The 12,617-nt window shown below is 30.5% G+C and overlaps 1 protein-coding gene across 2 annotated transcripts in view; it reads right to left on the bottom strand.

The window, feature by feature from the left end:
- The window catches only part of Cad89D (cadherin-89D), a 181,562-nt gene that overhangs the window by 54,022 nt on the left and 114,923 nt on the right, over positions 1 to 12,617 (bottom strand). For both annotated transcript variants that reach the window (XM_067047571.1, XM_067047570.1), the window contains exon 4: positions 7,438 to 7,593. In XM_067047571.1, coding sequence (XP_066903672.1) covers positions 7,438 to 7,593 — 156 coding nt within the window. The remainder of the gene's footprint in view (positions 1 to 7,437; positions 7,594 to 12,617) is intronic.

Here is a 12,617-nt window from a genome sequence, read left to right on the forward strand (position 1 = left end):
GAACTTAACGTTTCAATAAAGTGATCACCGTTCGATTTAATAAATGATAAAGTTTTAATTATTAGTTTGAATATCTTATGCACTAGGAAAATTGAATAGGAACTCCTTTCTTCCGTCGGCTTTCCTTACAGTTACCAATTAATGTAACTACCAATTACTGTTAGCCAAATGATTTACTAAATATTATAATGTTAGTTAATAACCACCGAGACATTTATGGGATCCTTTCTAAGAACCACATCGTAAAGTTAATAAAATGTTCATTACCAGGAATACAAAAAATTTGGGCTTGACGAAATTTTTGACTATAACTCTACATATAAGACAATATTTATGGGATAGGTTTGGGTGGAGAAGGCTGGTTCGAGAGGCCGAAGTTTTATTAGACCTGTAGAACCAACCGAGAAAAAAAATATCCTTCTAAAATCCGTGATATAAAAGTTTAGAAATGAATATAAAATCACACATACCCCTAATTAATGATTTTCGATACAGAGCAAAGTCATTAAATTTTCCGTAAAGTGTAACCAAAATAGTTAATCCTGTAGAACATATGTTAGTATCAATGCCAATAGAAATAATTTATCTTCTCAAAGGATATTAATCCCATAATACACAAAATATCCTTTAAAATAGTGAGTATAAAGTTCCTTTTTTTCTCAATTCTGGCAAATATTTTTAAAGACCAGGATCAAAAATACAATAAATTTATTTCTGGGTTTTAAATTTTTTTTCTTACCCTTATATTTTGTATACAATATAACGTTTTCATGCGATATATTTCTTTCTGAACATCCAATTTTATCTAGGAAACACATATATAAGGTATTTTAACAGAATAATTTAGAATAAATCTTTAAAAGAGCTATTTATAATATAATTACAGCTCAGAAGGTGAAATATCTTAAAATAAAATTATAAATTGACAATAATAATTCATGAAATCGATAAATCGAAAATGACAGAACTATTGGGATTATGTTACAGGTCCTGTTTCTTCATCAAATTCAATCTCTGTATGGGGTTCACTTTCATGGCCTGCTCTAGTCTCATCCTTTCCTTTGTTGTTTGGGTGCGTTTTCCAGTTTTATAGTTCGGTCAACAAACCACAATCGGGGCCGCTGGGAAACTGTCCAAAATGTGGCTAAAGGATTATGCGCCCAGCTGACCCCAGGGAAAAGTGAACGGAAAACAGTCCAAGGAAAGTTAGTTGCAAGATATTTATTATAACAAAATAAACCCGTGGGAAATCAATGAGCGGAACTGAAATTAAGTTTTTGTGCCGTTTACTTTGCTAGAATTCTCGTGTATTAAAACCAAAATTATTTTATCATATATTTATTTAGATTAATAATGCAAGTGAATTAAAATCCAATGTATAAAATATGTGAGGTGAAGATAGTTGACTGTACATATAAAAGAGGAGATGATCAGAGGGTGTGCGGTCAACAGAAAAAACACAAATTAACAAAAGATTATTTATTTTCTGGTTTATATTGAAAATATAAACAGGTTGATCAATAACTATGGAATTAGACAGTAGTAGTTATATTTTCAATTCGTTTTTATGTATATTTCCAAATTTGTTAGTCTATTATTTATTTTTTCTCTGAATGAAGGTCGTTATCTCTTTTTGTTTTTATAGCCTTGAAAATCAGGTCGACACAAATAAATAATTGTTTGTTTATTTGTGTTATTTCTGCTGACTGCACCTCCGTACTATCTCCTCTTATAAAATATGTGCATATCTTGTGGCTGCAATATTCTCTAAACTCCTTAAAAGAATCTGAGATTACAGAATTGTGATATCCAAGTTAAAAAAAAAATTTCAAAAGCCAAACGTAATGTTTATGCCAACCTGTTATTTTTATATAAAAGATTTCTTAAAATGATAAATTTCATAACTAAAAAAATAAAGATAGTGTAAACGCTATTGCTAATAATAAGCAATTATCTAAATGCTACTTTTCTGATTAATAATAATTTAAAGAGAAATAAAACTAATATTCGTTGTAGATATTTAGATATTAAATTTTTTAAAAATCTCTATAATTTTGATTATTTTCAAAAATCCATTTTGCAAAACATAGTTTTTACACTCGACTGAATACTCTTTATATTAAGTAATTAACAATAAGTTATTAATGGATAAGAGAAACTTCATATACGTTGCGAAAAAAGAAAGTTATTTCCTGATCTCACTTGGAATAAATGTTTCCGAAAATCGTAACACGATAAATGATTTCGTCTGCCATAACCTATGTTAACTTTCTAAAATATTTATGTCCAGGAAGTAAAACCTTTAAGAATCTTTTAAAATGTGCAAAAATAGCAATAAGGATTATAGTACATGGGTAACTATAATTACAGTATTAATTGGAGTTTTTTTATAAACATTTCTTGTAAATAAAATTTATTTTTTAATATTTGATATTCTTTTGTTTTTATTCTCAACAGAAAGAGTAAAATACTTTATTTAACCAGCTATGCTACCACATGTACTGCGTTGTTATGTTAAATACACAGAATATTTATTAGTTTTATTAGATATATAAACGCCAGCATATATTAATTAACAAAGATAATTCTCTATAATAATAAAACACTTTTTTATAACCAAGTTGCATTATATTTTATATATATATTTTTTATTTTGTCCTTTTGTCAATTTTATCCTGTAATTCTTTATGTTTTGTTCTGAACATTATCTACATTACCCACATTATTCCACTCTCTCATATCTCTCTTTTTCAGTAATACGTTACAAATATTCAATTTATTGAACGAGATTAAGTAAAAATTATAATGTTCTTTCTAAAACTGCTAGTCGATAGCGACTATTACAGCAGTTAATTGGCACACTGTCTAAACTTACAACTAATAACATATTACTCATTTATATGGCTATATGTGAACGGCGTTGAACTTGGGGGCTCCAGTAAACCATTAAATTCCTATCATATTCAACCCTTCGTAAAATCCTTAATGCTCCTTAAATTGTCAGAAATCAAATCATCCTTAAGGAGTTCAATGTTCCATATTATGCCGATTTGGCAAGAACCAGATACCCATCCTTTTATAATAAACTTCCTAACAACGCAAACCCACTTGTTTCTAACTTGGCTTCTCCTGCATTTCGTAATAATACTCCTAAGTGTCTGTAAAAAAAAAAAAAAAAAAAAAAAAAAAAAAAAAAAAAAAAGACCTTTAAACCTTCTCTTCTAGAAAAGTTATTTGAGTTCTATCAATGGATAGTTTCTCCATATCTCTGATCATTGCACAATTAACATGAAATTTACTTATTGTATATATTTTTAATACAGTAAATATACTACTGTATGCGAGTCCATACTTTCCAGTCCATTTACCCTAAATTGTTTACGATGAGTTACGAAATTAAACAAGTTACGAAATTGTAGTTCTTTATTAATATTTCTTCGCCGATCAATCCTACACGGTAGATCCTCGGTAGAACAAAACGAAGAGCGTTAAATTTTGCGTCAAATAAGTTCCATGACTTACTTATTTGTTCAAAAGGTACAATCATAGCCCAGCTAATGGACTTATAATTAGAAATATTTATTTTTTAACTCTTATTAAAAAAAAAAATTATTACTATTTGTTGCCTCTTTTTTAAACATTTATTTCCTTACTATTATTATTTTTACTTAGCAAGTACTCTAGAAAGCAGGATCTAGAGATAAAAATAATCCTCTGCATGATATGCGGGATGACGTGTGGACGTTAGCCATATAAGAAGAGATATATAGTTAAGCATCGTATTAAGTTCCGGCAGTATCACACGAATCGGCGGCGAGGAGGTAAATGAGGATGGGTTTAATGGATATAAGAAAATGGTCACAGCACCGTAATGTGTCCAAATACGATTGAAACAATATTATTTTTTTTTTTTATAATTTATAGAAATTTATATCTGCATAAAAAAATACAGTACATAATAATAATATTAACAGCTACAACCTTCGACGGATCAAGGGTCAGAACTTTGTAAGGAAGTATTTGGAACTGCGGTTATAGAAGGAGCTTTCCAAGAGCATGCTCAAACGCCAAATTTTTCTCCAACTAAGTTTGCTCTCCTTTCTACAGTGGATTGACCTCAGGAGGACTCCAGAACCCACAGGGGTGACTCACGGCTACAGTAATAGATTAAATAATTATCTGCTACTGGTCCTTGGAGTTAGTAGCACAGTGCCTTACCTCTGAGTCACCCCCTCAGTCACACTCCCCAAATACAATAAGTGAAAAATAAATATATAAATTTAAACACGTGATAATATCTCGAGTAGGAATTCACCTTAGGTAACATTATTCGGAATAGACTAAGATGAAAGATTAATAACAGTTGGTTTGGACAAGAAATATGAAATCAGTAGAGGAATATATATTTCCAGCCTAGTCTGCAAGATATATAATATTGAGAGCGTTATAGATAATTTTATTAGCGACATACTAGGGAGCATTCCGTGGATTTTGGATGAGAAGATTGGATGCAGAAGGAATTGTATGGTTTTTGCAGGGTTCCAAAGTTCAATTCTGTCTGTTAAAGTAGACTTACGAATAGTATATAAGCTATTTGTAACCTGGAAGTTTAAAACGCTTGTCTAGTAAGTTTTAGTAACCGGAATCTGCGTTGCAGTTACACGTCGTTTTAGTATAGTATGGGGATGGGAAATGTATATATTTTTGTCTTTATCCATTGAAATGTACCACTCTATCTAAGCAAAAAAATAAATGTGAAAAGCTACAACATGTAAAATTTGCGAAGAAATCATCCATTGGTAATTGCTATCATTTCTAGATTAGAAGTTCTCGAGGCCATCTTCTTTCCAGGCACCCCGGAGGATTATCAAGAATAAAGAAGGATTGGATATAAGAATAGAAGGATTAAATGCTGGTTCGGCTAGATTGACTTCTTATGTACCCGTAAGAATCGGATACGGGAGGAAATTTAAATAGTAAAATATTAATAATTATTATGGGATGTTTATGCCTTAGGTATAGAGTTTAGTGATATTAAACCTGAAAGAGTTTTGAACTTTGGAGCATCTTTAAGACGTCATGATAAGAGTGAAATATTGTGTAACGTTGTAATAAATCAAAATAACTGGATACGAACGTAATGAACCAAAGTATCGCGGTTCCGATCCTAGATGCTATCAGATAATAGAAAGGGGCTTTCTCCGATAGGAACCTGTTATTGGAGCATGTTCGCCTCCTCGGCTGTAATAAACATTACTTAGTCCCTTCCATGTACAGTCAATAAAAAAAATAAATATAAATAAGAAATAACAGAGGAATCTGAACTAACTCTGCACAACTGCGGATGATAACAGTGTTCGCCTGGAAGAACTGGAGCCCCTAATGCCAGTCGTTATAAATCAAGTGGCTCCAGTAAGATGAATGTCGATGAGCGATGGCTGCAGGAGCTGAAAAGAAAGTGGTCAGCCTTGCTAACGATACCAGCCTCAATCGGTTCTATTAGTCGGGTCCCTCAATGACTTGCTGAACAGTAAAGTATGTCCTCTGGTTATGGAAAGAATAAGGCTAAACCGTTATACAGCAACATAGTACGATATAAAATAAAGAAACAACAACTTCAAAATCTTTGGCGTTACAGATCAGATAAAAAGAAGCACATAGGACCAAAACAATTAGCTGTCCTTTTGTTTTTGCATGGCCCTTATTTTGTATTATGAAAATTCTGTTTCTTATAAATTATCTTTTTTTGCGCAGGTTTCTATTAAGAACATAATAACCTATATTTCAGGGTCAATGATTTTTCGTCGGTGTATCTCAATTAGTAATTGCCGCTTTGGTTTTCAACATGAATATCGGATGTTTTTCAGTTAATCAGAAGCTCTTGATTATGTACTCAAAAACAATAAAATTGTATCAAAAGACATGAGTAGTCTTTGAAATCGCAGATGAAACAGTAGAGGAGTAAAACTAGTGTATTGTATGTATAAACTATTAATAAGTTTATATTAAAATATCGTTATTCAGACAAATGATAAAATGTGTAGGTGACCAAAAATTCACTTAATATAAGAGAGGGCGGGAACTAAAAACAAGACGATAGGGGGGTGACGAATTTAATTTTTGGTTGAGAATTATATAAAGTGGAAAAATGGGCTGGAATAGTTTTTATACAGGAATGAAAAGGAAAAGTTAAAAGAAAAGAAGATTTGGGTGAAATTGAATTGTATTGGAAGTACCATGCTAATATTGTCGATGAAAGTAGCATAATATCCAATTGAATTGATTTTACGCAGAGAAATATGAACATCTTCAAGATGAAGGAGATTTTAATGTCTTCTATCAAGCATTAACTGAATGCAATACTCACAGGCCTTACTACAATAAGTCAAAAGATATATTATTATTTTATTTGTTTAATTTTTTTTTTATTTGCACTTATAAAAATAATTGAGATCAGAAAATGAGATACAATATGTACATGACATGGGTAGGCATGAGGGAGACAATAAAATCTCCTGACGTTCAATTAAACTACATTGTTAAGCTATGGTCTCTCATCTAACTCCTTTTCAGCCTTAGCCGATGTTCATGAGAAATGATATTTATTGCTATCTGCTGCTCAAATTTATTGAGATCTTAATTTAATTTGTCGTTAAACGTCTTGTAAGTGACAAGAATGTGGTTCGCTGCAATCGGTGTGCAAGGTCTCGCTTGAAATGTAAAATAGTGAGTTCGTGATCAGTCTAAAAAATTGTGAATGAAACATTTATATTATGTAAATGTTGAGTCTTTTTAGCAGGTCTACAAATTTGGTAAGTGTAAGTCTGTATAGGTTTTAGTAAAAAATTATACACGTAAATTTTTTATCTGAGGGGTAATTGAGAATGTTTCTATTGTATGGAATACAATAGCTTCATTTAGAAATTTATTGTATGTTACTATATTTTTTTTGTGGTACAGGCTGATAGTCAAAGTAAACTGGAGGGCAGGTTCAGTGACGTAGTGTTAATATTACATGCTATGTAACATTTCTGTCGTTTTATCATGGTTGTTTAAATTTCTATGTTGTAGAATTTACAATACAGTTTTGTATGTGAATTAAAATTTAAATATAACTTTTTTTTCATTTTCATTTTGAAATAATTGAATTTCTTGACAAACATTTAGAGAGCATGTGTAAAACATAGTGATTTCATATTTTTTTTTAATTTTTCAATTTTTTGTGGCATACGCGATGGAAATCCAGGAGAGAAGAAAAACAAGTATAACAAAGAAAAATCGCGATTAATAGAATGCGTAAAATGTAAAAATAAACTTTATAGGTGTTGTCACGATAAACTTTGTTCCCCTCAACATATAGCAAAAATCAATTTTAAAGTTTCTAAAAACAAATACAAATAATTTCCCAAAAAAGCTGAAAAAAACAAATTAACTTACCGTTTCATCATGCTCATCCGAATCGCAAGCCAGCCTGAACTTAAGGACGTTCTGCGGCACCGGGTTGTCAACTAGGTTCTCCAAGCTCTGCGACAGCCGCAGCGAAACGTGAGTGCTATTCAATGGCCGAATCTTGAAGAAGTGTGCATCTTCTTTCTGAAAGGTTAAAAATCAGTTAAAATTATTTGAAATCGTTTAAAAAAACAAAAAATTCAGACTAGTAGGCTCAATCTAAATTTAATATATAAATAAAACCATATTAAATGTACATATATTTATTACTAATTAATAACTAAAACTAATCAGAGTTTAATTTTGAAAGTTCAGTTTGACTTTTTATCAACATTATAAACTGAGTAAAATACTTAACCTACATTAAAATGACTAATAGAATAGAAAAAAAATACATATTTATATTTTTTATATGTTGTATCCTTTGAAATTATAAAACAAAAAATTGAGACTAGTAGGCTCAATCTAAATTTAATATATAAATAAAATCATATTAAATGTACATATATTTATCACTAATTAATAACTAAAACTAATCAGAGTTTAAATTTGAAAGTTCAGTTTGAGTTTTTATCAACATTATAAACTAAGTAATAAAACTTGTAATATATTTTCAAATAAACAAAATTATAATAGTTTAATTTTGCGTTAATTAAGAGAAAGTAACATCAATATTTCAAACTTTCAATTTATCTGAAGTTTTAAATATTTTAAAGTATTATGGTTTTTCAATCAATAACTATATTTTAATATGTATATAAAATTTAAATTATTTTGAGATATTTATTTAAAAGCAACACATATTGAGGGAGTAATAAAATCATAAAAGCAGAGATAAAATCAAACATACAATGAATGAAAATAAATAAATAAATGATAAACATTGTGAAATAAATGTACCATAAATGCAATACAAGATATTAAATAATAATTATATATTTATATATTGTTTTAAATCTGAGAAAAAAAAGTTGTAAAACTTAACAATGTACAATGTAGTGAGATGTGAACAAACTTTATGAAAAAACTGTTTTGGAAAATAAAGCATACAAAATGGAAAATAGGAAAAAGAACCAATAGTATACCCTAACCAAAAAAAAAAAAGTAGATTAATGAATGAAATACTGGATCGGCAAATGAAAACGAGTAGAGCGACAGCAAAAATTAAATAAATTCAATAATTAGTTTTAATAAATTTACGTCTTTAAATATTTGCATTAGCATCGTGTTTCGTTATTTCATACAATTCATTATGTATTTTTTGTAAATTTTTATGAGAAAAAAAATCTTCTTCTAAGAATTTGTCATGTTAAATTAATAACTAGTAATTTTCTATTATTTTTCTGTTTAAATTAATTTTGTTTGTTTGTAATAAAAACTACAATTATTCACTCCAGTAATACATTTTTGGAAAACACTTTTTGGAGTTTAATTTTCTCAAGACGTTATTAAATAATGAAAAAAATAAATTATTGTCCGGTCAAATTGACCCATTGTTGGGTTAATTACTGTTGGAGGTATAATTCCTTAGTATTAGCTTCTAACATATTTAGGACTGATAAAGAGGTTATTTTCTCTATAAATATATAAAGAAAACAACCAGTAGTATAAAAATATTTATCTAAGAAAAAAAAAACAACTCTGAAGAGTATTAAAATAATCGATTAATGGACTAAGTCTAAAAACTCGATCGATAAGTGAAAATCAGCAGAGCGAAGAGAATCACTGACCGCAAAAAGACTGCCAGTGATCCTTTTCAATTACTAACAACTTGATCACTTCGTTGCGGGCTGGAGAAAACGGGGCTAGCATTTGCGTAGGCATTTAACTATTCAATTCCGATTTAGGTTAGTTCCCATTTCAGCAAATGTCTAAAATAATTTGTTCCCTATTTACTTGAGACATAAAATAAGATTAGTAGACAGTATTTTAGAAGCGAAACAAGCACTATCATTATCATTCAGCTTTACGAGATGAAAGATCGAGATACCCTCGAAGCGTGAACACACTGATCAGTGGCTCCCCGAAAGCCCTCCGGCACAAGACGTCGATGGCATATTGACCTCTCTAACGGGGCTTAACTGAAGATTACTACTCCTTCGCTGAGCAGACCTGCAGCTGGTTTTACCAACTTAAAACACTCTAGAGGAGGTGGATAAGTGATCATAGTCACAATAATTGGTCATTTATGGAATCAACAAAAAATAAAATTACCATAATGTAATAACATTATTAGAGATAACACTGCTTCGAGTTCAATGTCATGAATTGTTGAGAACGTATATTTAAAATTTTAACAATACTATTTTACAAAAAATGAGATATAAATTGTATAACAAACTAAAATATCAACATCCGTATTTCGAGTTAATATGAAAATTTCATTCAAAGAAAAAAAAAATTCTTCCCTCACCAAATTAACATATTTTCAGTTTTAGCGCTTAAGAGCCTTCCGATAAAGTATTGATTCATTGATAGCAGTAGCCTTATAGGGCCAAGTGGATGTTATTTGAAGGTTTGGCTACCGAATGTTTTTGATCTTACAATTTTTGAGGAAGAGAATCAAGTTGAGTTAACTGACTGCTGTCATTTCATTATTATTATTATTATTGTCATCCATTGCTTTATTAGTTTTAAAAACATCCAATACTAACACAATCAAAACACAAACTACGAGTAAGTAAGCTAACACGACAACAAACAAAATGGTGATGAGCTTAGCTGGTCTGTTGCGTGACGTCATTTTCAATTTAATAGATCTAGTAAAACATTATCAATCATGTTATATGTTTTATCTACTGGTGCCGCCAATAGCTCAATGGTTAATACACAGTATTACCAATTTATGTCTATTGGCGGTGCTGCCTCGAATCTGGCCTGGGGCGTTGAGTTTTTTCATTGAGTGACGGTCCCACAAAATGAAAAACTTTGACCCCTAACAGGGAGTATAGGACACTCCAATGGGAGCCTTGGCCGAAAGAAAATATGTTATATAGTTTTAACATGGCAAAAGAAGGAATTATCTCTCTATTTAACATGAGTTTTTCCGTGTTGAATGGAAAAACTCATCAGCTTTAACATGTTAAACTAAAGATCATGAATATCCCTAATAAATAATTATGCACATTAATTTTCTGTCTGAGAGGTAATTTGGAATGTATGTGTCTTATGGAATATCCTCGTTTCATTTGGAAATGAACGTTATCGTTTTGTATTGACGTGTAGGCTTCATGTCAACCTTTGGTCAAAAATAAGTCTCAACTATGTTACTGGTTACGTGACTCAGTGCTAATGTTACATGTTGAGGCATGGTTGTTTTAATTTCCATTGTTTTCAACAGTTTTGTATGTTAAGTAAAATTAATTTTTTTCATTATGAAATGATTAAACATCAGGCTCAAATATGATGTAAATACAAGTTTTATAGTTTAGAGTATAAACATATTTAACTTCTATCGGATCCTGTAGTTCCCTATTTATTAATTTACCTAAATTTTTTGTATCTATCATATATTTTTTACCACTTTTTGATGCAATTTAAATAATTCGACAGACATAGACTATGCATTTTAGTTATGATTTTTGCAACCTAGACACTGGAATTTAAAAGATATATGAGGTTGGCAATCTATGTTAGGTTGGACCAAGAAACTAAGCGCGATCCCAGTTTGAGAGAACCCTAAAGTTACATGCAATAAATTTTGAAATTTTTGAGATAATGCCTTAGATTAATATTGGGAGACTTTTATTTCAAGGACCTCTAAAAACTTTTATGAAGTGGTTATAATAATTAATTAATGATTGAAATAATATTTGAATCCTAACTTATTATATAAACTCCATAAGTCCAAATAAGTCCAGAAGTGAATTAAGGTCTCAGTTTCATGTTCAAAAGAAACTGACTTGTAATTCCCAAAACAAGGAAGACCACAGTTACCTGCAAACTGCCCATTAAAGAGGTCCTTACGAGTACTCTGTTTTCTTGTCCGATCGGATGTTTTCATTTCCGATTTCACTGTGGCGCCTCCAAGAATGCCGAGACAATGACACCAGATCGGGGAGGACTTTCTTCGGTGAGGTGTTAAATGGTCTTCAGGAGTAGTTACCAGCCCCTCCAGCCGATGTTTTCTTGTTCGTTAGAAGTACCACTTTCCCTCAAGGTGCATGCGGTTTTTTTTCTAATCTTTTTCACCATAGCTATCTGAATGGTAAGACAGCCATTCTTGCAATAGTAAAGGTGAGAGGGTCTTGCGCAACTCGCATAACAAAAGATTTCCAATAGAGACAAGAAGAACTCGGAACTGTCAACAACTGACGATCCCCTAGCTTAAGAATGTAATACAATGTATCATGTATTTAACAATACATCTACGAAGTTGTAAATAATAAAAATATTTTTTTTCTTCTAAGCCCCGTGCGTGGAGTTAATATCATAATGAAAACGGGTTGATGGTAGCCTTTTTTTCTGCATTGGTAATGCATGGCTGAGGGACATTTGATTATTTGGAAAGGAGTAGTCTGTATTATATGCCAATCTATTGGTGATGGGGCCAAGTGTGTTGATTCAAATAATTTAGTTACTTGTAATCAGTCGAGTGATACAATAAGTAGCGTAAAGAATTAATGTTAGCAATAACTTTTATAAAGCCTAAAAATGTAAAATTTAGCGGGATGTAAATATTAGCGAAACATTAGAACTAGTTTGAAAAATAGATCTAAAATAACAAAACAACACATAGAATAAAAATATCTATTTAAATTATAAAAAAAACCTTTAGTCGAAATAAACGATTAATTAGTTATGTTTAAAAACTAGATTGCCAAATGAAAATCAGCAGAGCGAAGAGAATCACTAAATGAAATATTAAATTATTAAGAATTTTTAATATAGTTATGCTTTAAAATATGTTGTACTAACTTATACAATTTTTACAGGAAGCAAAATATATGGTTTGCAGGATATCAGATTGGTTGGCTGAAGAGGAGTTGGATGAGGGACCTACTAGTCTTACCAAATTATTTACTTGAACGTGAGGAGGATACACCATTGGGTGCTATCTTTGCGTGAACACAGTACAAATGAGTAAAGCTAATTTTAAAGTTGCAAATAAAAAATTGTAACAATCAAACAAATGATTCATAACGCGTGATCATTTATTTACAATTATA

This window comes from Halyomorpha halys, unplaced genomic scaffold, assembly GCF_000696795.3.
Source record: "Halyomorpha halys isolate HHAL.00 unplaced genomic scaffold, Hhal_1.1 Scaffold373.1, whole genome shotgun sequence".
Taxonomy (NCBI): domain Eukaryota; kingdom Metazoa; phylum Arthropoda; class Insecta; order Hemiptera; family Pentatomidae; genus Halyomorpha; species Halyomorpha halys.